At 35.5% G+C, this 24,035-nt stretch overlaps 1 protein-coding gene across 1 annotated transcript in view; it reads left to right on the top strand.

Moving 5' to 3' along the window:
- The window catches only part of DCC (DCC netrin 1 receptor), a 995,337-nt gene that overhangs the window by 199,039 nt on the left and 772,263 nt on the right, over nucleotides 1-24,035 (top strand). The window contains 3 exon segments of the mRNA XM_072606654.1: nucleotides 5,159-5,443; nucleotides 16,077-16,227; nucleotides 16,860-16,996. Of these exon segments, the coding sequence (XP_072462755.1) occupies nucleotides 5,159-5,443; nucleotides 16,077-16,227; nucleotides 16,860-16,996 (573 nt within the window).

Raw genomic sequence — 24,035 nt, 5'->3', positions numbered from 1 at the left:
ATGCAGCATGACTAATGTGAAAATGTGTTTAATAAGAATGTATGTGTAGAATCCATATAAGATTGCATGCCATCTTGGGGAGGGAGAGTGAAGGAAGGGCAAGAATATTTCAAACATGTGGAAATGATTGTTTAAAACTGAAAACAAATAAATTGATAAAAAACAGAAGAAAAACTAAACTCACTCTTTCAAAAAATAACATAATCAATACTGTTATATGACTGCAATTGTTTAGTTACAGAATTTGAATAAAGTCTCCTTATTTGTCAGTACTAAGAATATGTCTTGAGAACTGGCCAGTGGTTAGGTTAACGGAAACATTTTTTGAGTAAATCCAGCATCTGCTTGCTTTATTTCTCTTCAACTAAATGTGGAAGTAAAAAAACAAAAACAAAAACAACAACAACAACAAAACTAACTTAACCCTTTCATAACCATTTCATAAATGACACAGTAAATACTGGCTTGAGCATTGAATTATTTCTGTGAATACAGATTTGCATATGAATACTTGTATTGAGTATGCATTTCAACTCTGGCAATAATTTTTTAAGAGGGAACCCCACAATCTATTTTACTGAGCAGCAGCACAAATGCAACTTGAGTTGTTACTTCCCATTTTGTCTACATTCCTGCCTTATTGTTTGATTGGGCCATCCCCAAAGATGTCTCCATGTAAGTATGTGTGTTAGTGCAGATTTACAAAGCATATTACTTCAGCCTTGATGACTCAGATTTGATGCAATTTATTTTAATTAGTGTTTAAATGCCACCTCATCACATTAAATGGTCTTAGGTTCTGTGGGAGATGATGATGATGATGATGATGATGATGATGATGATGATGATGATGACAACGATGATGATGACGACAATGAGAATTTACTGATTTATGCAGTATTTAAAATTTCCAAAGTTCTCTACATATTATCTCATGTGATCCTTATTCACTTATGAGTTAATAAACGAATCAATAAACATTTATCAAGTACCTGATTCATTTCAGACACTTTGATATTTGCTAGGAATCCAGATACAATAACTGAAACATTCCCTAATTGCAAGGAACTCACTGTTGATAGTATTATACTCATTTTATACCTGGGAAATCTGTGATTGAGAAAGGTTAAATGATTTTCTCAGAATTCAATGCTAAAATTAGTCTGAGACACAATTCCAACCCAGGTGTTTCCCATTCTGAGTCTACTAGGATTCTATCCACTCTGCCAAAAAGGAGGGTAAGTTCATCTAAACCCTTGAAAAGTTGGGGAGATGAGATACGAGACAAATATATCATCATAAATTAATATTACTATAATGTTGTTGTTATTGTTTTAGATTTACTAAACCTCATATATCAAAATCAACTTTTTTCAACCTCTAACAAGTGAGAGTGGGAGGTAGAACATTTCTTCCAGAATTATGTCAATTGTATGTATGAGACTTCTCATTTAGATAATTTTTCATGGGCACATTCATTTAAGTACTGAAAAGAGTAGGGTTCCTGGGTTTGAGTCTAGACTCCATCCATTACTCATTAGCTCTATAACCATGGGTAATCACCTCTCCTTTGAAAGACGCCATTTCCTCAGATGTTAAATATGAATAAAAATACTTATAGTCCTTTCTAGGATCATCTTAAGAATCAAATAAGTTAAAATTTGTAAAGCCCTTTTTATATTTTAAAGCATCAGCTATAGAAGATTCTAAGCTTCAGCAAACTGGATGTACTAGAGGTCTTGAATTAGCGTGACCTGATATATCTGGAGCAAAGTGCTTATTCCATATGTGGAGAATTGCATCTTAACTGCATTTCATCCTCTGTTGGCTTGGCATGAGGCTAAGGAGCTGGTGTTTCCTCTGAGTTCATTCAGATCTTGGAGGTCCAATCTCTGGTTAATTTTTAACTTAAGAACAGAACTAGCTTTTCCCTCATGCTCCTCATGCTGTCTACAGCCCAACTCAAAAATGTTCAAAGGATGAAGCTATGGACACTCACACAATCACCTATATAGAGAGTCAATACTTTTTGTTTGCTTTTAATAAATCTATGCTCTGTCGTCACAGAACCCTAGAAACTGGGTCTTTGGTCAAACAGTTTCCCCCAGCCCCACCATTGTTTGAATGGAGAACTTCTAAACTCTTGCCTCACTCATCCCTGGTCATTGTCACCATCTTCTGAGTTAAAAAGCCTTTCCCCTAGTTCAGGGGTGGGAAACCTGCAGCCTTCAGGACACAAGTGGCCCTCTGGGTCTTCAAGTGTGGCCCTTTGACTGAATTCAAATTTCACTGAACAAATCCTTTTATTAAGGTGCTGGAGGTTCATATAAGCATGTGATCTTTCATACCAGACCTCTTTATCTCATATATTTTCCATATTTTGGCACTAAAGGAAATCTGGCTTTCTCTAAAAGTGTCTTTTTCCACTACCCAGAGTAGGTTGTTCCTTCTCTTATCATCCTTAAATTTCTGGGCCAGAGGGAAGAGACAGTTTTCTCTTTCTTTCTACTTGTAGACATTCTACCTGTTTCCATTATTTTTAACTTTCCTCAGTTTATATTTACTTCATCCATATACATTGTGTTGTCTGCATCTTTGTTGTAATATGGCTTCAAAGCCATTCTCCTCACCACCATCACCCCCCCCCCCAAGAAATTTAAGGCTTCAAGAAATCCAAGGCTTCCCTTTTTCCTATAATTCTACCTTCAGATGTGGCAATTCAAATACATATATATGTTGATGACCCTCAAAAAGCTCCCATTTTATCAATCTCCTCAAATCCCCCAAAACTTTACTTTATTCTACCATAGCTGCCATTGCTTAGAGTTTACCATAATTTATAACTATTCTAATTCCCTGATGTCAAACACAGAAATTACTCTTTCTGACCATAATTGATTATTCTTACCCTTTCCTTGAGCCTACTTTACTCTAAATCTGTTCTTTGTCTCTATAGGCATTTTCAGTACTTTCATGCCTTTGGTATCTCAAACTATCACTCTTGTTCTAGCCTCAATTTATTTTCTTTTTCCTTAGATTTATATTTAAAGAATTCAATTATTCAGTGTCTTCTTCACTCACATTTTAGTGTCTTAGTCTTTGAAGAAACTCATGAAGATCCTTTGGACTACCCTGGAACAATATTGAAAATTCTCTCTTTCTTATGTCTCTAAATTTAAGTGAACAATACTTTGTGTTCATACATGTTCTTTGAAGATTAAGCTTCTGAAATTTCCAACCTACAACTCCTTTGTCTTTTCTAATGCCTGAGAATTTGATACAATCCAATAAGGTGCAAATATTTACATCTATTATAGGATTAGTGATAACTCCAATGGTAATATGACATTGGAGACTATGAATTAATTTTCAATAAACTGGCCTTTATTTATAGAGAAAAAAGTGCTACAAATGATGCTGCTAATTCCATATGTCAAATACATATGTATTTTGAGATCATCAAACATTGCTTCTTAAGTTAATTTTATATTGCAATGAGTTTATAACTCAATCTGTATTATTCTGAATTTCTAGCAAAAAAAATGATTTGTTCAGATTTCACTCACTGATTACACACACATGCATGGATACATGCATATGCACACATAGAGTCTACTTAATGGTAGGAGTATTTAGAAATTATTAGGTCAGTTCTATTCATCGTAATCCAAGACTACAACTAGCAGAATTATACATTTCTTATGTGCAGTCACTTTTTAAAAAAATATCCTCAATGTCTCACACCATATCTTTCATGCAGTAGACCCTTAACAAATGTTAGTTGAACTAGAAGTCTTCTAGTGGTTTACTAATGTATTTTAAAATTGGACCATAACCTGTCATGCAAGAAGCAAGTGTTATCATATCTTAGGAGGAAAGACATACCCATTCCCCTCAAAAAAAATCTTTATTACCATTCACTGTTTTATTTGGATGCAAAATGGGAAATTATTGTAGGGATAACTTGGTGGGAAAATGCTGAGGGTAGAGAGATCCTAAAAAGCAATCAGAAAGAATTTTTAAAGTTGGCAGCTTTGTACAAATGTTTAAACCCTACAATTTCCTATGTGCCATTCTGGAAAGTACTGTCTTTTCAAATACATACTTAGTACTCATATTTATGTTAATCAGTACTGATTTTATGCTGTATTTTCTTTTAGTAGACTCTAGATTAGGCTATACAGAAAGCCCATAGACTGAACTTTGAGCAATGAGCCAGGACATTTGTTATTTGATTTTTTTTGGCTTTCACCCAGTTTTAGGTCCAGCAGAGCTATAGATTTCTACTTTAAATGAGACCTAAATGAGGAGAAGGGAATTAGAGGTGTGGATAGCATTAGGTTGTGCTGAGCTATCTGTAGTGTTGGAGCAAAGGTCTGATTGAGGTGTTCAAGAATTTCAATACTTTTCCTCAGGTATTAGACCTACTATAATCTTTCTTTCAGAAATCAGGCAAACTTAGGATATCAAATACATTTGTTTCTCACATTTATTGAGTAACTGCAGCATTTCTTTAATGTCTGTTCTACAACCTTGTTAGCAGAAGCATCTATATTTACATAATGGAAAACAGTAAAGAGGTAGAAGTGAGGAAAGAGAGACAGAGCTAAAGACAGAGATACAATAGTTAGGGGTAGCCTTCAAAAGCTCCTATCAGATGTTGAGATATGAAGATTTAAACTAGCTCTTTTATCATGATTATTGCTATTCCAATGACTAGGCAAGTTGTAGAAGCCTAGGTGACCTTAACGGCCATCTGATCCAACTCCTCCTCACCACTTTCAGGCAAGAACCTTTTCTACAACTTTCCTCACTGAGATTTGCTCATATATGTCATGATTTATAAGGCTTCTTTCAAGGTAGATTAGAAACTGTTTTCTCATGTAGACATCATGTGCTGAATGTTTGGCTCAAAGTGAACCATGATGAAAATATGTCAAAAATAGTTCAAAGATGGTTGCTCCCTGTGTAGGAAATATATGGGTTTTTTCTTATAACTGCCTTCATTAATGAATATTTCTGTGTTCCCTATGACCCCACAATATTAATCCGAGTATTACTTACTTAGATTGTATAAATAACAAAAACTCATATTTTTCTATAAATATTATTATAATTGTGCTTCATATAAACTATCAACCTTTTCCTTGTTTCCTAGGACCATTGCGGTTTCTTTCTCAAACGGAATCTGTCACAGCCTTCATGGGAGACACAGTATTACTAAAATGTGAGGTTGTAGGGGAGCCTATGCCAACAATACATTGGCAGAAGAATCAAGAAGACCTGGTTCTGAGTCCTGGTGATTCTCGGATAGTTATATTGCCTTCTGGAGCTTTACAGATTAGTAGACTTCAACCAGGAGACAATGGAATCTATCGATGCCTTGCCAGAAATCCAGCTAGCTCAAGAACTGGAAATGAAGCAGAAATTAGAATTTTATCAGGTACCATGTTCTTTCTTCCTCAGGCGTGTCTGAATTTTATTCTCTGAAAGTTTGCTGACTCAACTCAGTTTAGTGCTGAAAGTTCACATATAATTTTCAACCCAGCTAGTTAGGTACATGTTTTTTGTCATGCCCACATTATACATTTTTGACCAGAGAATACCTAAAGGATTTTTCCATCTCTTGCAAATCAACATTTCTAGAAGTGTGTGTGGAGAGAGAGACAGAGACAGAGAAAGTGAGAGAGAGATCACACTTTCCTGGGTTTGTGTGTTTATTCATTCTAGAAATAAACTTCCCCAATATCATTACCAGCCAGTGGTCAATGGGGCAGCATACTGTTGCAGTGCATAAAGTGTTGGACTTGAAGTCGGGAAAACCTGGGTTCAAATCCTACTTCAACTACTTACTAGTTTTATTACCCTGTCAAGCAACTTCCTGGACTTCTTCGTTCCTCATCTGTAAAAGTGAGGTAGAAGTCAATAGAAGTTAAGTAGACACACATTCCTTTGGACCTCCCCTCACCCCCATTAATTATCTTTACATTCAGCTCCACATCATGTTTGTGTGTGTGTGTGTGTGTGTGTGTGTGTTTTACTTCCCCTACTTGAATTCAAATGTCTTAAGGATACTACTTCCATCACTGAATCACCCTCAGTATCTAGTAAAGTTTCCCATAAACAGTGCTAAATAAGTTGTTGAATTAAATTCCATAATCACATATAGAAATATAGGGATTGCCTCTCTGGGTCAGAGTTATATTCCACCTAGATAAGTGTTCCTTTGCCAACAATATCTCCCAGGGATAGTTGGAGAGGGTATGCCAACTTGAAAGACATGGTTCAACTCAAGTTCTCATGGTAACTTTGTGTGTGCCACTTGCAAATGTGTCAGAAGCTTTTTATAAATTCACTTATTAATATCTCTGGCAGTAATAAGCTTCATGAATTTATTATCCAATCGGTTTTCTAACAATTGATTAATTAGAATGAAAAGAATCATTTAATATAGAAACTCAGCTTATCACTACCATGACATAATATCAATCTTGAGAAGTGTGTGCATATGTGTGTGTGTGTGTGTGTGTCTATATATGTGTGTGGAGAGAAAAGAGTGTATGTGTGAATCTTGATAAAATTCTAGAGTCATAAAATTCATTTTTTAAAAATGGCTAATTCTCTATTTGCAAATAAAAAATAATAAACTTCACAGTTATTAAAGCATTGCTTTGCTTGTTAGTTATTCTATTGCTTTCATTTAAGACATAATAATTTCTTCTGCCTATTTGCAGCATTCAGTGTTTGCCAGGCACTTTTTTTTTTTTACAACAGTACAGAGCAAGTCTGCAAAGAAGAGGGAGACAGTGTTGAAATGCACTTAGGACTTCACCCTTTAAAACATGATCTTACAAAACTGTGCATAGATCGGGGTGTGTAAGATGCATAGTGCTACTTGTATTTCTATAAGATGGGTTCAACACCATCAAGTAACAGAGATCGATTTTTCATTTGTTACATTTTGTTTACCATTTGTCTGCTTTAGAATGCTAATAAGATGTTCTCCTCTGTCAGCACCTAATTTCAGTACCTGCTTAAATTATAGAAGATTGTTAATAACTAGGTGGTTTTTCTGAAAGAATAGACATTTTTTCTCTTATTATTGGGATTTTGTGCTTCTATTCAAAGAAAAGAAAAGTGGTAAATAATTTAATTTGTCTATTAACGTTCTAAAACTGTTTGAATACTTAAGAAGATTTACATATATCTAACACCCTTGAGGTCTTTAGAATAAATATAGTAAAAGATTGAGTTTTCTGTAGAGAGAATTGATTTAATTGGAGAAATATTTTGAACGCCTACTGTGTGCAGAGTGATGTGCTAGGCACAGCAAGGAAATGTAAAGTTTAGATAGTATGGGAGTTTGGCACTCATGGAGATAATCATTGGTTAGAAGGATGTGCTATATCAAAATGAATAAAGAAAATGTTAAATGATGTTTGAGTGTGTATAATGGGTAGAAGTTATTACTGATTGGTAAACATCAGAAAAGTTCCCTGAATAAAGAGAACTTCCTTCATATTAGAGCTTCACAATTGGTAAGAATCCCACAAAAGAAAGGTCAAAATAGTAGAGAAAGGATAGGGTATTGGTGACACAAGTGATCATCATACACAAATTAGAAAGTTTAGAGAATAGTGGGTTCATCACTTGGTCAAATCTCATCAGTGCTTAGAGTTGACAGAAGGAGAGGCAAACATGAAAAGGTAGGGAGGAATGAGATTCTAGAGAGTTTTGAATATTAAATGAAGGAATTTGGGCAATGTTTGGGCAATGAAGAGAAATTGAATTGTTTTGTGCAAAGGAGTGACATGACCATATCTATTTATAAAAGGAATGTGATAGTGATGTGTAGAAGTAAATAAAAGAGAGAGAGTAGAGACTTGTGAGGCAGCTCTTAGAATAGACTAGGTAGATGACCAGGAGATAGTAAAGTGGTAGCAATGGGTATAAAGACTAAGCAGTAGGTGTGAAAGATATTTCTGACATGAAATCTACAAGTTCAATTACTAACCGTATCTGAGAAATAAGAGGGAAGAATAGTTAATATATAACTTTTAAACATGGAAAATGTGGGAGGAGGGGAATGAAGTGTGTGGCACGGTTTCACTAATAGATAAATTGAAGTCAGAAGAAAGACTAGGTTTTTGAAAAATTGAACTATTCAAAAGTTGTTTGAAGTACTGAATGGTGATATATTATTAAGAATATATACTGTACTTGGTCGGGAATGTTGCTGTGGAGCTGGGATGGAGGTAAGGGCTAAAGAAACTGATTTGTTTCTCATTACTTGAATAAAGTAATATTGAAAATATCTGATTGAATAAAATTGCCAAGTAGGTGAATATAAAAGGAGAAGGAAAAAAGGCAAAATTTAAAGAACTTTAAGGGGTAAAAAAGAAACCATGGTGGCAAGTTAGAAGAAAACCACTAAGAGTACAGGATTTAGACTAATTAATTAATGGCCAATATCTTCTGTGGAATTACTTCCATGTAAACTTTTATTTATGTTCGTAAATAGTTTAATTTTTATATAGTTCATATCACAGGATATGTATTATGACAATGGAGTCTACTTTATTCAGCTAAAAGAATTTAGGTGCCAATCAGTAGATTGGCTTGCTGAATTATCAATCGGATTTAAATACCTGCTTGCTTAAAATAATAATAGTAATCACTCAAAATTCTATTGCTTCTTGCGAGACAAATTGAATTGATTTGATCATTTGGTGAGCCAATCTGTTGTTCTACCTGTAATCCACAATATTTGAGGCCTTATCTTTTTTTAATTGACATATTATTGAAAATCATTTTATGTAACATCTTACTAAAATGATTCCAGGTTGGTATATTAATGAGATTATATTTTGTCTGCTTTTATTATCTTTGGCTCTTTCTTTTTTCTCTCTTTCTCTGATATAGATACACATATTTATTAAGTGATTTAGTTTTGAAATTTGTCTAGAGGAATGAAGAGATTAAATAATTTTCCCCAGAGCCACACAAGCAGTATGTGTCAGAGATAGGACTAGGACTTTGCATTTCCTGACTCCAAGGTTTGCTTCTATTTAGTGTATTGTACACTGCCCCATCTACTCACATATTTCTCCATTTGTCTGTTTCTCTCTCTTTCTTTCTCCACATGCCCTCCCCATTGGAAATACACACACACACACACACACGTGCACACACACACACATTCATGTGTATATGTGTATGTGTTATAAACATTCCCATTTTTACATGTATTTGAATTAGTTAGAATGAAAGAAACCATCCTTGAAGGCAAACAGGGATTGAGATTTTCATTGATTAAGAAAGGAAACTCAACAGTGGCATCGTAGATCTTTTCCTGTCTCTTCTTTGAGGCCAGATTTAGTCATTATAATTACACACTATTCAATTCCAAATGTTTTGTTCTTATTCTTTCTATTTATGTCCGTACAGTTTGCATACACACATACATACATATGTATATATACATATATTATATATATACATAAATACACACCCACGTATACATAAATATACATATATACACAGAGAGAGAGATGAAAGGGAGTGATTCTGCTTATCTCACTTTGTATTAGTTCACATGTCTTCCTATGAGTCTCTCTACTCTTAAGTCATCTTTCTTTTGCAATTCATTACTATTCCATCACATGAAGGTACCCCGCCAATGGGTAACTACTTTGTTTCTAGTTCTTTACTACTGTAAAAAAGTGCTCCTATAAATATTTTATAATGTGATATTTATTTTTGTCACCGACCTCTTTGGGTTTATGCCCAGCAGTGGGACCTCTGGGTCAGAGTATGGACACCTCAGTTACTTTTTTTTTAACGTAGCTGTACATATATTTTTAATGCATTACATAAACTACCTTTCAATCGTAGACTTTTTCTGATGACATGACTGGTTAAGTCCTTTAAAGATTAATTGGTATTCATTAACTCCACCTGTTCTCTATTGATTCCTTCCTTGACAGCCTACGCTTAACTTACTCCCTCACCATCCCATCAAAACTGTTTTATCAGAATTGTGATATCATACAAACCACACTGTACACGTGTATGCACATGCACAACACACACACACACACATCTCTTTAAGAATTCTTTAGGCAGTTCTCTTCATGGGAGCAAATCTCCCACCTTATGTATTTTTACTCATTGTGACAAGAAACAAATGTTCCTTTTGCTCCCAGTCCCCTTCAAGCATGTTCATGTGCTCACTTGACCAGACGGAGCTATGGAAGGCTTCTCATGTATGTGGGCTAAAGACCAGCTGTTCTTCCTTCCATGTGGATATTCATTGGCTTCACTCCACATTTTTACAGAGACCTAATCTCCAACTCACGTAAAAGAATCAGACAGAATAGGTTTGAGAAATCTGAAACAATGGCTATGCTGAGGCACAAGCTGCAGGTCTGATATACCTGCTATATTGGTCTACATTTGGTGTTGATGTATGCCTCAGGATCCAAAAAGAGACTTCATTATATGAGAATAAGGTGCTAAGATATTCCGAGATTCAATATTAACTATGTAGGAAACAATAGTTAATGATAATAACTAGCACTGGTATATTCATTTAAGGTTTATAAAGCATTTTATAAATATTATATCATTTGATTGTCACAGCAATCATGAGTGTTAAGTTCCCATTTGATGCAGGCTAAAACTGAAGCACTCAGAGCTAAGAAGTGGCAAAAGCCAAGTTTCACCTCAGATCATACGGACACCAGGTTCAATACTCCATCCAATGAGCACGCTAGCTGCCTTTAGGTATAAGGGACTCCATAAATAAGATCTGTAGTTTATTTCACCCCATGAATTCTATAAAATGCTGTTTGTGTATATTCATAAATTAGGAAGCTTTTTAGATATCCTAAACTAACTTTGAACCTCAAAACAGCAATATTTGTTTCCTAGAATTTTATTATCAGAAGGAACAAAAATAGATTATAAATGAAATATGTTTTCTTCAAAACTGGTAACAGAATAAACTGACAGACCAAAAAAATTGCTGCTGAGACAGAAAAGCTATAGTGATATGATGAAAATAAGATTAAACAGTTTGGTCTTATATGTGCATATACATACACACATATATGTGTACTATATAATTTATTACATGTGTATATATGTATATATGCATGTTTACTTATACATACTTATGGATATAATAAATTGTATATATTCTAAATATATAGGTTTATAGACATATATGTATAACATATAACATGTGCTGTGTATACACATACATATATCCTACAAATCTCTCTCTCTTTCTCTCTCGTGCCCTCTTTCCCTCCCTGCCTCCTTTCCTCTTTTTCTCTCACTGCTTCTCCCTCTCTCTCTCTCTCCATGTAGGGAGAAAGGGGATCATCACAGATACAGAAATAGTCTAAGTGATGGCATGTCACTTTTCATATTACCTTGATGTAAATAAGGAAAACAAATAATCCTAGAATAATGTCTAATCACTACAAAGAAACTATTCCTGCCTCTTTGTGGTTTAAAGCTACTTGGCATAAGGCCAATTTGGAAGATTCCCCTCCCCTCCATCCCTACTCCTTTATTAAATATAAATGCTTAGGATCATGTTGGATGAGATAGTTTTTCTGATGAAAGCACTGATGTAAAGGAAGGTGCATCATGGTGTTTGATTCTCAGATCATTTGTGAAAATGCCCATTGGCACCTAAAGACACATGGTAATTGCTGAAGTTTTTAAGACATGTCTAGATAGAGAATGAGGAGAGAAAGCCAGCAGGTGAATGGTAGGCTAACTTGCATGTAGACAGAGGAAACCAGCTCTGTGGAGTTAAATTAATTTATAACTCTAATGCCTGGGAAGAAATCAAAGAGAATCCTCCACAGTAGCCTGCAGTGGCCTTTCCTTTCCAATAGAAAATTTGTTTGATATCCCATTGTGGCATGACTTTAATAACAAAAACTGAGGAGCACAGGATGTTGGTAAACAATTTTTCTACTCAAGGAAACCACAAAAATGAAAGGAACTCCTTGTTGCTCTTGAAAAGTCCTGTTATCTGAAGAATGCAGCCAGTTTAGAGGAGGAAACTGGGCATGTTTTTTCCTCTTTCAAGATGCCCCTAGAACCTATGCTTCATGCATACATTAAATTGTAGGCCTTTATATTTGCATATGAACGTACTATTAATTTTTTCACTTTCCAATATAGGTGGGGGTTGAAGGGAGGCAGAAGAAAGAACTCTGAATTACACGTAATAATACTCTAGTTATTCTCTCTTGTTGGTGTCCCTCATTCTCTACATCTTGCCCCATTATTTTTGTGTGTGAACTTCCTGACTGGGCTGGGACACTGAATCAGTTATACACAGATCTCCCAAGCTACATCAGTGGCCAGACTGGGCTCTTCCAAGGAGAGAATCACTGATTCATTCCTTGAGCAGCATTATTGCATAATGACTAACTAGAGCATTTTTCATATCTGAACATTATTAGTTGAAGAATACTGAATTCTGCAGGTTTAAAAGAATATAAGTCTTTTGAGGACAGAAACTACAAAATTTGCTTTGGTGATCTCAGTCTCTGTATTGCTATTCTTTTTAAATTATTGTTTATTAGCATTTTCCCCTGTCACAGTCTAAGACTGAGTCAGGATTAAATTTCCACAGGGGGTGGGAGGGAAAGGTAACAATTTCCTCTGTAGTAGTTCTATCTATTAATGTACTGTGTACTGAGAAATCAGTATCACATTAATGACAGATTTCTCTATCTTTTTTCACATATAATTCAGGAACTCTGAAACAGATTAATTCCACTATCATGAGGTATAACACTGAGCTCAGATCAAGGAATCAGACTAGTTTTCCTTTGCAAACATGAGTCCACAAAGCTCAAATAAGTTAATGAGAGTAACTAACTTGGAATTTCACAATCTGTAGACTCCTAGAGATCTCTAATGTATGCTATGTAAGGAATTTTCAGAAGAAAACTTTTTTTTGCTGTTAAACATTTGTCCAGTGATTTTTATCATTATTATTTATTTCCTCATTTCTTGCACTTTCCTCCACCTCATATTTAATCTTATTTTAAAAAGCTATCTTTTAAATAAAAAAAAAACCAAAGTAATTACAAAGATAAATAATACCTTAGTAAATGGCAAAAAAAAAAAGTGTCCCTTGGCATTCCAAATAAGACTACAGGGAAGTTTTTGTTTTTACTTTTCCGTTTCTGTGAAAAGCAGCAGGTTATCTGCTGCCATTTCAGAAATAATTTTTCAATAAATTTCTCAGTCCTATTTTGTTTTTCCCTTCTCAGATTTTAGAATCCATAAATTTTTGAGCAACATTTGGGAAACAAGACCAGCAATCTCTGACAAAGATTGAAGATTTTGTTGTATTGGGGATAGATCTCAGTATGGGCTCACCATGTTTATTTCCAACTAGAAAAGAAAAGAAAAACAAATAAGTAACTGACATAGTCATAGCTGTCCCTAAGGTAAAATGTCATTTTTAGGTGCCAGAAGCAACTGTCAACTCCCATCACTCAGTTTTGTCACCAAAAGAGATTATTAAAAGTAGTTTACTTAAGTGATAAACCCCCATCTACTTTCAAGAGGACAGAGGTAGCTTTGCCTATTATTCCTCTCCCTAGGACTAGTCATCAAGTCCTAAATATAACTTAATCATTAATAATAATAATAATAATAAGTAATCATTCTCCTGAAAAAAAAAAAAACAGCTGGTCAAGGGAAGAAGATTCCAGCTTGATGTGCCCCTATCCTAATGATATTTATGCACAAAGATAATATTTAATTAAAATCTAAGTCTAATTCTGAGGTTTTTAGAAACATCAACCTTCAAGTTATTCCTACTTACTTCTGAGAAACCTTCTTGAAGATCCAGAGATCCTCAAATCCTCCTGAAGGGGTATGACTGGAGGTCAATAAATTGAGAAGCAAGGCAGAAAGATAGAGTTTAATATGCACCATCTCACTGGGTGCCTGCCAGGTAGCTAGTAACTTTCCAAAATAGAGGGATATATACACTTATAGGGAATTACATAACTTTCAGGCAGACAGCGAAAAGAGCCTCTTAGGTGAGGCAACTTAGCCATTTTCCTTTTTGGGGAGGTCAGATAACAAGGACAGGATGTCCATATTTGATGATTTGGGGTAAGAATGTCCTAACATTGGGGAAAACTTGTCACCCCAAGATCAGGTCTGTTCTGGTGGAAGTGTTTCCCTGTAGTTAATCTCATGAGACCAGTTTGCAGTGACAGGAGGTCCCCAGTTAATCTCAATAAAATACCTGGATGGAACCAGAAATGAGATAGAATCAGAGTAAGAGTTTGGCTTTATTTGTTACAACCCTGAACATATGTTTCCATATACTTCTTAAGGCTACTACTTCTGTGGAGATGTATATTTCCTCCACAAGACGAATGCAAAATACATTCTGATATTTTGTACCTAACATTTGAAAAAAAAAAAAACAATCTTCAGCAATATTATTTTAATAAATGACACATCTTTAAAATTCTTCCATTATTGTCATTTTGTACTTGGCTTATTTTTTGTACCAAATGGAAGCAGATGTAGAAAGACAGAAAATGTCAGATTTCTTTCACAAGATGTTCTTTAGAATGATGTCACTAGTTCCATTGTTAATTTCATCATCTGGTCTGCAGTGGCCTTTAATTAGTCTCTGTCCATATCTTATCAACTATTTTCTGAACATTTGCTAGGAACAGTTTCTGTGAAAAAGATTTCTGTATCTTAGTTTACTGAAAATCCTGAGCCAGAAAAGTAAGACCGTAGAAAGTCTAACTATCATAGATTGCATTAACAGAGGCACAGAGTCCATAATAAAAAGAGATGTAAAAATTGATTTACTCTATCTGGGTTGGACCTCCTCTAGAGTGTTGTCTTCAGTCTTAGAGATTTAGTTTTATGAAGGGCACTGATAACCTTAGGAATGTTCAAAGGGAATGAATAAGAATGACAAAGGAATTCAAGTCCTTGTGATCTGAGGTGCATTTGAAAGGACTGAGTGTGTTTAAGTAGAATAAGATGAAGATACAGAAGGAAATGTTAAGTGTCTCGAAGTTATTTTTTTTTCCTTTTTTAAGGAGTCTCAAGTAAAGGACAGGGTTATTTAACATGGCCCCAGAAGGTCAAGCTTAGCAATGGTTGCAAATATCAAAGAAGCAGGTTTCTGTTCTACAAGGGGAAAAAAATAAACACAAATGGGTTGCCTCAAGAGGTAATGTCCTTACCATCCCTGAAGTTTTCCACACGGAGGTTGGATGTATTAATTGTTTAAAAAAATCTGAAAAGCAATTCTGTGTAGGTATGGGTTGGAGTAAAAGGCCTCTGAGGATTTTTATCACTCTAAGATTCTATGATTCTATGTTATCAAATAAAACATTCCTGTCCCATAGTAGAATCATAATGTACAACAAGTTTTAATTTAGATTCCTTGAATATCACTTGTCTCCTCTGCAATGTTTCCTTTCTTATATTTGTCTGTCTTATCCTCCATTCTGACTTCCCATGATTTTCACATGTGCTACATCATTTGGGTGAATTGTCTTTAGCCAGTGACCCAAGCTTTGAGGTCACTCCTTTTCTTTCTCCACCATCAAAAATTGTGTGTCTTCTGTCTTATTGTATCAATGATCTCCTTTCTTTCTAAAGCATTATCTATGACACATACTAATGCAAATTAATGTGTTATGCTTTAGCAGTATGTTTTTATACATAAATGTATAAATGTACAAATGTTTAAAACAGCATCAGTGTTTTTATACATAAAATGGTATTGCTATTAGCCCATGAAGATATGTTCTCTGTCATATACCATGCTGTCAATATATGTTGAAATGAGAGCCTTACGAAACTGGAGATGTAGAAGATGGAAAAATCTATTAGGTTCTTACTTCCAATTTGATGTTTTGATAGTTTCCCTCCACTTCATCTCATTGCTTTCCATCAATATATCTTTCAAGGATGGAATCCTTCAGATATATCATTTATCTTTGCAGTGTCTCCCACCACAATGATGACCCTGTCCTTTCCTTTCATAGATCCAGGTTTACACAGACAACAGTTTTTCCTGCAGAGACCTTCCAATGTGGTAGCTATCGAAGGAAAAGATGCCATTCTAGAGTGTTGTGTTTCTGGGTATCCTCCACCGAGTTTTACCTGGATTCGAGGAGAGGAAGTGATCCAAGTCAGGTATTTTAGATTTAGGAATTCTGTTACTATTTGCTCATGTTACAATTTCTAAAACCATAAAGCAATATAGCAAAAACATCGGGATTGCTAAGAACGCAATTCTACTTGGAATATAATAGAACTAGTTCCCACTTTAAAATATGAATTCCTCTTATGATGTTAATTGGATACCATTTCGGAAATATTTTTTACTATTGCACAGACATGATAATAGGGGATACTTTACCCTTTCAATTTGACCAAGAAGCCAAAGGCGATTTGCACAACAAAGATAAATGGAGTAGAATCTCAGTTTTCATGGTGACTTGACCTTGAAAACATTGATATGTCCCAGTTTTCATTGATGTACCTTATGCAATTTGGGCCACAACCAGGATGCTTCATTTTGTTTCATTTCTTTGGCAATTGAATATAGTCATTCAAAGGGAATAATTCACCCTGAATGCATTTTTTTAGTCAATAACACGAGCGATTAAAATAAAATGAATGGTGCAAGGTTTGTTCCAACATTTTAAAATTGGGCTTCAATTTTTACACCATTTCACACAGTCCAGTTTAAGATTGGAACTAGTTTGCTAGGTGTTGAAAGGTATTGATTGACTCACTAAGTTCCTCTGTTTCCCATGTTACAGGTCCAGAAAGTATTCTTTATTAGGTGGCAGCAACTTACTTATTTCCAATGTGACAGATGATGATACCGGGACATACACTTGTGCGGTCACCTACAAAAATGAGAACATCAGTGCTTCTGCAGAGCTCACAGTACTGGGTAAGTGAAACACTCAGATGCGTTCAGAACATGTCTTTCACAATGCAATATCATATGCCTCCCACTTCAAGCACTTGATACAAAACTGTTTTCTCCATTTATGAGTGTGAAATTGTGAAGTCCCAATGATCCATATGTGTCTTTGCCCTCATTTAATGAGCTACATCAAGGTTAAATGATGCATCTGATTTTTCACTTAGTAGACAGGGGACCAAACAACTCTTTTTTTGTTGCTTTATTTTGTTTTTAGTCCAAGCGTCTTTATCAAACAGCTAAGCTACCTTGTGTCAAGGTGTTTGTTCACCAGATTCACTGGGAGTGAGCCTGAAGGAACCTGTCATAGGGGCTAGAATATTGTATATTCCTCATGGATGGAAGGGGGGGGTACAAATTGTTCAAAGAAATATTACATATTCTTAGGCAAGAAGACGACAATTCCATTGCCCAAGTCTATATAATTAAATCATGACGGCCTTGTGAGACTGTCTATAAGTTTATTTTTGTTTGCTGAGAGGGAAAAACTAAATATTTTTCTGAAGGCAAAGTACTGATTAGAAATAGAAATAAGGGTATTTTTTTTTTTATCAACAAGAGGTTAATTTGCAGGCTCTTTAAGGGAACCATGAATGGACTTCAGCACAGTGCCACATCATCAGTAAGGCAGGGCTAGTCATTTGGGTAGCCTAATGTGCCATATACATGAGGATAATAATGACTTGTCTCTATAATTTCTAATTTGTAGACCAGTGACATGGGTTGATACTTTTAGTAGCTCAAAGATGAATCATATAATCTGGTAAAATTTCCTTAAAGTATGAATTTCCTTTGTGTCTTCCTGTCAAGAAAAAACTCTGACTTCAGTGTTCTTATTTTATTTTCTGAAAGACATTTTTTTTCTTTCTGGGAAGCAGGAGAAAATATTGGATTATTTAGAATGAAATCATTAATAGTTAATAATGGCTAGTACTGTTGGGAGTGAATGAATCAGCAGCTCTAGCAGCTGCTTCCAGAGCTCTCAGTGCATAGACAGTAAGGGGGGGGGTGTCAAATAACTTGTCAAAAAGAGTTTATGGGGGCACAGAGCAAAGATGGCAGAGTAAAAGCAGGGCCTTCCCTGAACTCTCCCCAGAGACCTCCAAATACCTGTAAAAATGACTCTAAAAATATGTTAGAGCTACAGAACACACAAAATGACAGAGTGAAACAAAACTCTAGCTCAAGACAACCTGGAAAGTTGACAGGAAGGGTCTTTTGTACCAGGCAGGGAACAGAGTACAGTCCAGTGTGGGCTGCACTGGAACAGATTAGCTGGAGCAGGCCTCAAGGGACTGAATCATTGGCATTGGTGGCAGTTTTCAGACTTCTTGACCCACAAATGACAAAAAGTTCAGTGGGAAAACTCTGTGGGACCTGGGTGAAAGAGGAGCACACAATGTGAGCAGATCTGGCACCATTCCTGGGGTGATGAGGGTGGTAGTAGGAGCTGTGGCCAGCCATGGTGGCAACAGAAGCAGAGATTGCTTCCAGAGCTCTAGGGCCACAGACAGTAGGAGATCTAGTGGGTGATACACAATCCATGAAACCTGGGGCAGTACATCCACCCACACCCACACCCACACTGAAAAAAGAGTCCCACCTTGACAAAGTGTTAAAAAGTCAAGTGTTTGGCTGGGAATATGAGTAACCATCATAAAAACTCAGACTATAGACAAGATGACAAGGAATATTAGGGTATTCAGCCAGAGGAGGATAGCAGAGCTAAAGGTTCTACATAAAAAGCTACTAAGAGGAATATGAATTGGTTGCAGGCCATGGAAGAACTCAAAAAGAATTTTAAAAATCAAATAAGACAAAGAGAGGAAAAACTTGGAAAAAAATTGAAGGTAATTCAAGAAAATCATGAAAATCAAATCAATAACTTGCTAAAGGAGACACAAAATATACTGAAGAAAACAACACCTGAAAAAGACAGACTAATCCAAATGGCAAAAGAAATCCAAAAAACCAATGAGGAGAAGAATGCCTTAAAAAGCAAAATTGACCAAATAGAAAAGAAGGTCTGAAAGCTCACTGAAGAAAATAATTTCTTCAAAGTTAGAATGGAGCAAATGGAAGCTAATGACTTTATGAGAAATCTAGAAATTATAACAGAAACCAAAGATTGAAAAAATAAAAGATGATGTGAAATGTCTCATTGGAAAAAGCATTGCTTTGGAAAATAGATCCAGGAGAGTTAATTTTAAAATTATTGGACTCCCTGAAAGCCATGATCAAAAAAGAAAAGAGCCTGGACATCATCTTCCAAGAAATTATCAAGGAAAACTGCCTTGATATTCTAGAACCAGAGGGTAAATAAAAATTGGGAGAATCCAGTGTTTGCCTCTGGAAAGAGATACTAAAAAGAAAACTTCTAAATTACAGAGTTCTCAGGTCAAAGAGGAAATATTGCAAACAACCAGAAAGAAACAATTTAAATATTGCTGAAATACAATCACGATAATACAAGAGGCATCAGCTTTTACATTAAGGGATCAAAGGGCTTAGAATATGATATTCCAGAGGTCAGAGGAGATAGGATTAAAACCAAGAATCACCTATCCAGCAAAATTCAGTATAATTTTTCAGGGGAAAAATGGAAATTCAATGAAAATAGAGGATTTTCAAGCATTCTTGATGAAAAGACCAGAGCAGGATAGAAAATTTGACTTTCAAATACAAGAATCAAAAGAAGCATGAAAAGACAAACAGGAAAAAGAAATCATAAGAAACTTATTAAAGTTGAACTGTTTATATTCCTACATGGAAAGATATTTGTAACTCATGAGACCTTTCTCAGTATTAGGGTACATGGAGGAGATAGATAGATAGATTAGATAGATAGATAGATAGATAGATAGATAGATAGATAGATAGATAGATAGATGGATAGATGGGTGGGTGGGTGGGTGGGTGGATGGATGGATGGATGGATGAATGGATGGATGGATGGATGGATAGACAGACAGAAAGAAAGACAGACAGACAGACAGACAGACAGACAGACAGACAGACAGACAGACAGACAGACAGACAGATAGATAGATAGATAGATAGATAGATAGATAGATAGATAGATAGATAGATAGAGGGCATAGCATAAGTTGAATATGAAGGAATGATATCCAAGAATAATATTAAAGGGTCAGAGAGGAATGTAATGGAAGAAAGAGAAAGGGAAAGATAGAATGGGATAAATTATCTCACATAAGAGAGGCACAGAAAAAGTTTCACAATGCAGGGAAAGAGGGGGTAGGTGAGAAGGAATGAGTGAACCTTATGCTTATAGGATTTGGTTTAAGGAGATAATAACATACACACTCAATTGGGTATCTCACCCTAAGGAAAGTAGGGTGGAAGGGAAGAAGGAGGGGGGATGATAGAATGGAGGGCAGATTGGGGGAAGGGGTAGCCAGAAGCAAACACTTTAGAAAACGGACAGGGTCAAAGGAAAAAATAGAATAATTGGTAGGGGAGGCTGGGGGGTGGGAGGCTGAATAGGATGAAGGGAAATGTAATTAGTCTTACACAACATGACTATTATGGAGTTGTTTTGCATAACTGCAAATGTGTAACCTATATTGAATTGCTTGCCTTCTCAAAGGGGTGGATGGTGAGGAAGGAAGGGAGAGAATGTGGAACACAAAGTTTTGAAAACAAATGTTAAAAAATTGTTTTTTACATGTAACTGGGAAAATAAAATACACAGACAATGGGATATAAAAATCTACCTTGCCCTTCAAGAAAGTAAAGGGGAAGGAGATAAGAGGGGGGATGATAAAAGGTAGGGCAGACTGGGGGAGGGAATAATCAGAATGCATACCATCTTAAAGTGGAGGGTAAGGGAAAGATGGGGAGAAAATTGGGAACTCAAAATCTTGTAGAAATGAATGTTCAAAACTAAAAAAACAAATAAGTTAATTTAAATCTTTTTTTAAAAAGAAAGAGATAGCAAAGGTCTGTTTGCCAGCATACAGGGGAGAGGGTGTGCAAGACTCTGTTATTTTTTCCCATGTTCAGATTCAGGTCACAGTCCTGGGTAGCAGGTCCAAGGCAGGAAGGAACACTAGCATACCAGAACTTGTGACCTCAGTGGAGTAAGGACCCTCATCACAGTTCCACGGCAGAAAAGAGTGATTGTGGTTTCTCACAGACCAGAGTATAGGCCAAGAAAGTAGCAAATACTTGTCTCCTTAGAACACACCATCTTAGAAAAACTTAAATCTTGCAGGTCTCTAGAAGTATCTCTGAAAACAGTTGCACAAAACCGCTAAAGTTGGGGATGGTGTTATCTCTACCTGGAAGCAGAGTCCCACTCTAGCAAAGAGACAGAAGTCAAGAAATAGGCTGGGGAAAATGATCAAATAGGAAAAAAAATTCTGACGATAGAAAGTTAGTATTCACACAAGGAAAATCAAAATACACACTCAGAAGAAGACCATAAATTCAAAATTCCTATATCCAAAGCATCCAAGAAAAATATGAATTGGCATCTGAGCCATGTATATTCTTAGGAAGGATTTTAAAAATTGAGTAAGAGAGGTAGAGGAAAAAGTATGAAGAGAAATGAGACTGATGGAAGAAAATCATGAAAAAATAGTCAACAACTTTGTAAAGAAAGCAGACACAGAAATACTGAAGAAAATAACATGTTAAAAAACAGACTAGGACAAATGATGAAGAGGTCCAAAAATCCAGTGAGGAGAAGAATGCCTTAAAGAACAGAATTGTCCAAATGGGAAAATAATAGACAAAAGTTCACTGAAAAGAAAAACTTAAAAACAGATATGGCCAAATGAAGACACACACACACACACGCAGAGAGAGAGAGAGAGAGAGAGAGAGAGAGAGAGAGAGAGAGAGAGAGAGAGAGAGAGAGAGAGAGAGATAGGAATTCATTGAAGAAAAGAACTACTTAAAAAGTAGAATTGGCCAAATGAAAAATTACAGCACCTCTCTGAAGAAAATAATTCCTTGAAAATGAGAGTGGAGCCAGTGGAAGCTAGTGATGCTACGATTCACCAAGAAACAATAAAACAAAACCAAAAGAGTCAAAAAAAAAGAAGGTAAAGTGAAATACCTTATTAGAAGAAACAACTGACTTAGAAAACAGATCCAGGAATTTCCTTAGAGCCATGATTTAAAAAACAGCCTAAACATCATGTTTCAAGAAATTATCAAAAAAAATTGTTTTGATATTCTAGAACCAGAGTGTAAAACAGAAATTGGAGGAATCCACCAAATACCCCCTAAAAGTGATCCCAAAAATAAAACTCCCATGAAGATTACAATAAAAATCCCAGTGTTCTCAGGTTAGGGAGAAAATAGTACAATCAGCCAGAAAGAAATGATCCAAGTATTGTGGACCACAGTCAAGATAACACAGGATTTAGCAGCTTCTACATTAAACGATTGAAGGGCTTGAAATATGATATTCTGGAGAGCAAAGGAGCTAGAATTAGAACCCAGAATCATCTGCCCAGCCAAACTGAGTACAATCCTTCAGGGGGAAAATTCATATTCAATGAAGTAGAGGACTTTTGAGCATCCCTGGTGAAAAGACCAAAGTTTACAGAAAATTGGACTTCCAAATATGACTCAAAAGAAGCACAAAAAGTGAACAGGAAAGAGAAGTCATAAAGGACTTTAAAGTTAAACTGTTTGCATTCCTAAAGTGGAAGATGATACTTGAAAATCATAAGAACTTTCTCATTATTAGGAGTATATATAGTCAGGGACACAGGTGTAAGTTGAATATGATGGGATGATATCTAAAAAGAAATCAAATTAATAGGTGAGAAAGGGGAATGCAATGGAAGAAAAGGAAAGGGAGAGATTGAATGGGGTAAAGTATCTCCCTTAAAAGAGGCAAGAAAGCACAATTGCATTGGAGGGGAAGATGAGGAAGGTGGCGTGAAATACTTGAACTTTATTTTCATCAGAATTAGCTCAAAGATGGAATAACATACACAGTCAATTGGACAAAGAAATTTATCTTGCCCTACAGTAAAGTAGAAGGGCAAGCAGACAAGAGAAAGGGCATACTCATAGAAGGGAAGGTGGGTTGGGGGGGCAATGGTCAGAAGCCAAACGCTTTTGACAAAGGACAGGGTCAAAGGAGAGAAAGAATAGAATAAACAGGGGGCAAATAGGAAGGAGGGAAATATTGTTGGAAAGCATAACTGTGAAGAAAATGAAGCAAGTTTCTCTAGCAAAGGCCTCATATCTCTAATATATAAATGAGTCAAATTTATAAAATAAGAGACTTTTCCCAATTGAGAAATGATAAAAAAATCAACATTCAATTTTCAGATGAAGCAATCAAAGCTTTCTATAACCATATTAAAAATGCTCTAAATTACTATTTATTGGAGAAATGCAGATCAAAACAATACTGAGGTATTACCTTATACTTATCAGATTGGCTAATAAGACAGAAAAGGAGAATAATAAATGTTGAAGAGGATGTGGGAAAATTGAGACACTAATGTACTCTTGGTAGAGTTGTGAACTGATTCAACCATTATGTAGACCAATTTGGAACTATACCTAAATATTTATACCAGCTCTCTTCTAATGGTAACAGATTGGAAATGGAGAGGATGCCCGTCATTTGGGAAATGGCTGGACAATTTGTGGTATACAATTGTGATGAAATACTATAGAGATATAAGAAATGATGAGCTAGATGCTTTCAGAAAAACCTGGAGAGACTTACATGGACCAGTGAAAAGTGAAATGAGTAGAACCAGGAGAACATTGTATATAGTAACAGAAATATTGTAAATGACTAAGTTATTTTCAGCAATAAAATGATGCAAGACAACTCTGAAGTTCTTATCATGAAAATGGGTATTCATCCCCAGAGAAAGAACTGATGGAGTCAATACAAATTGAAGCATACTTTTTTTTAACTTTATTTTTCTTGGATTTTTATTTTGGTATATGTTTTCTTTTACATCATGACTAATATGGAAATGTTTTGCATGATTACACATGTGTA

This window comes from Notamacropus eugenii, chromosome 4 (assembly GCF_028372415.1).
Source record: "Notamacropus eugenii isolate mMacEug1 chromosome 4, mMacEug1.pri_v2, whole genome shotgun sequence".
Classification (NCBI taxonomy): domain Eukaryota; kingdom Metazoa; phylum Chordata; class Mammalia; order Diprotodontia; family Macropodidae; genus Notamacropus; species Notamacropus eugenii.
This window is presented reverse-complemented; position numbering and strand designations above follow the sequence as displayed.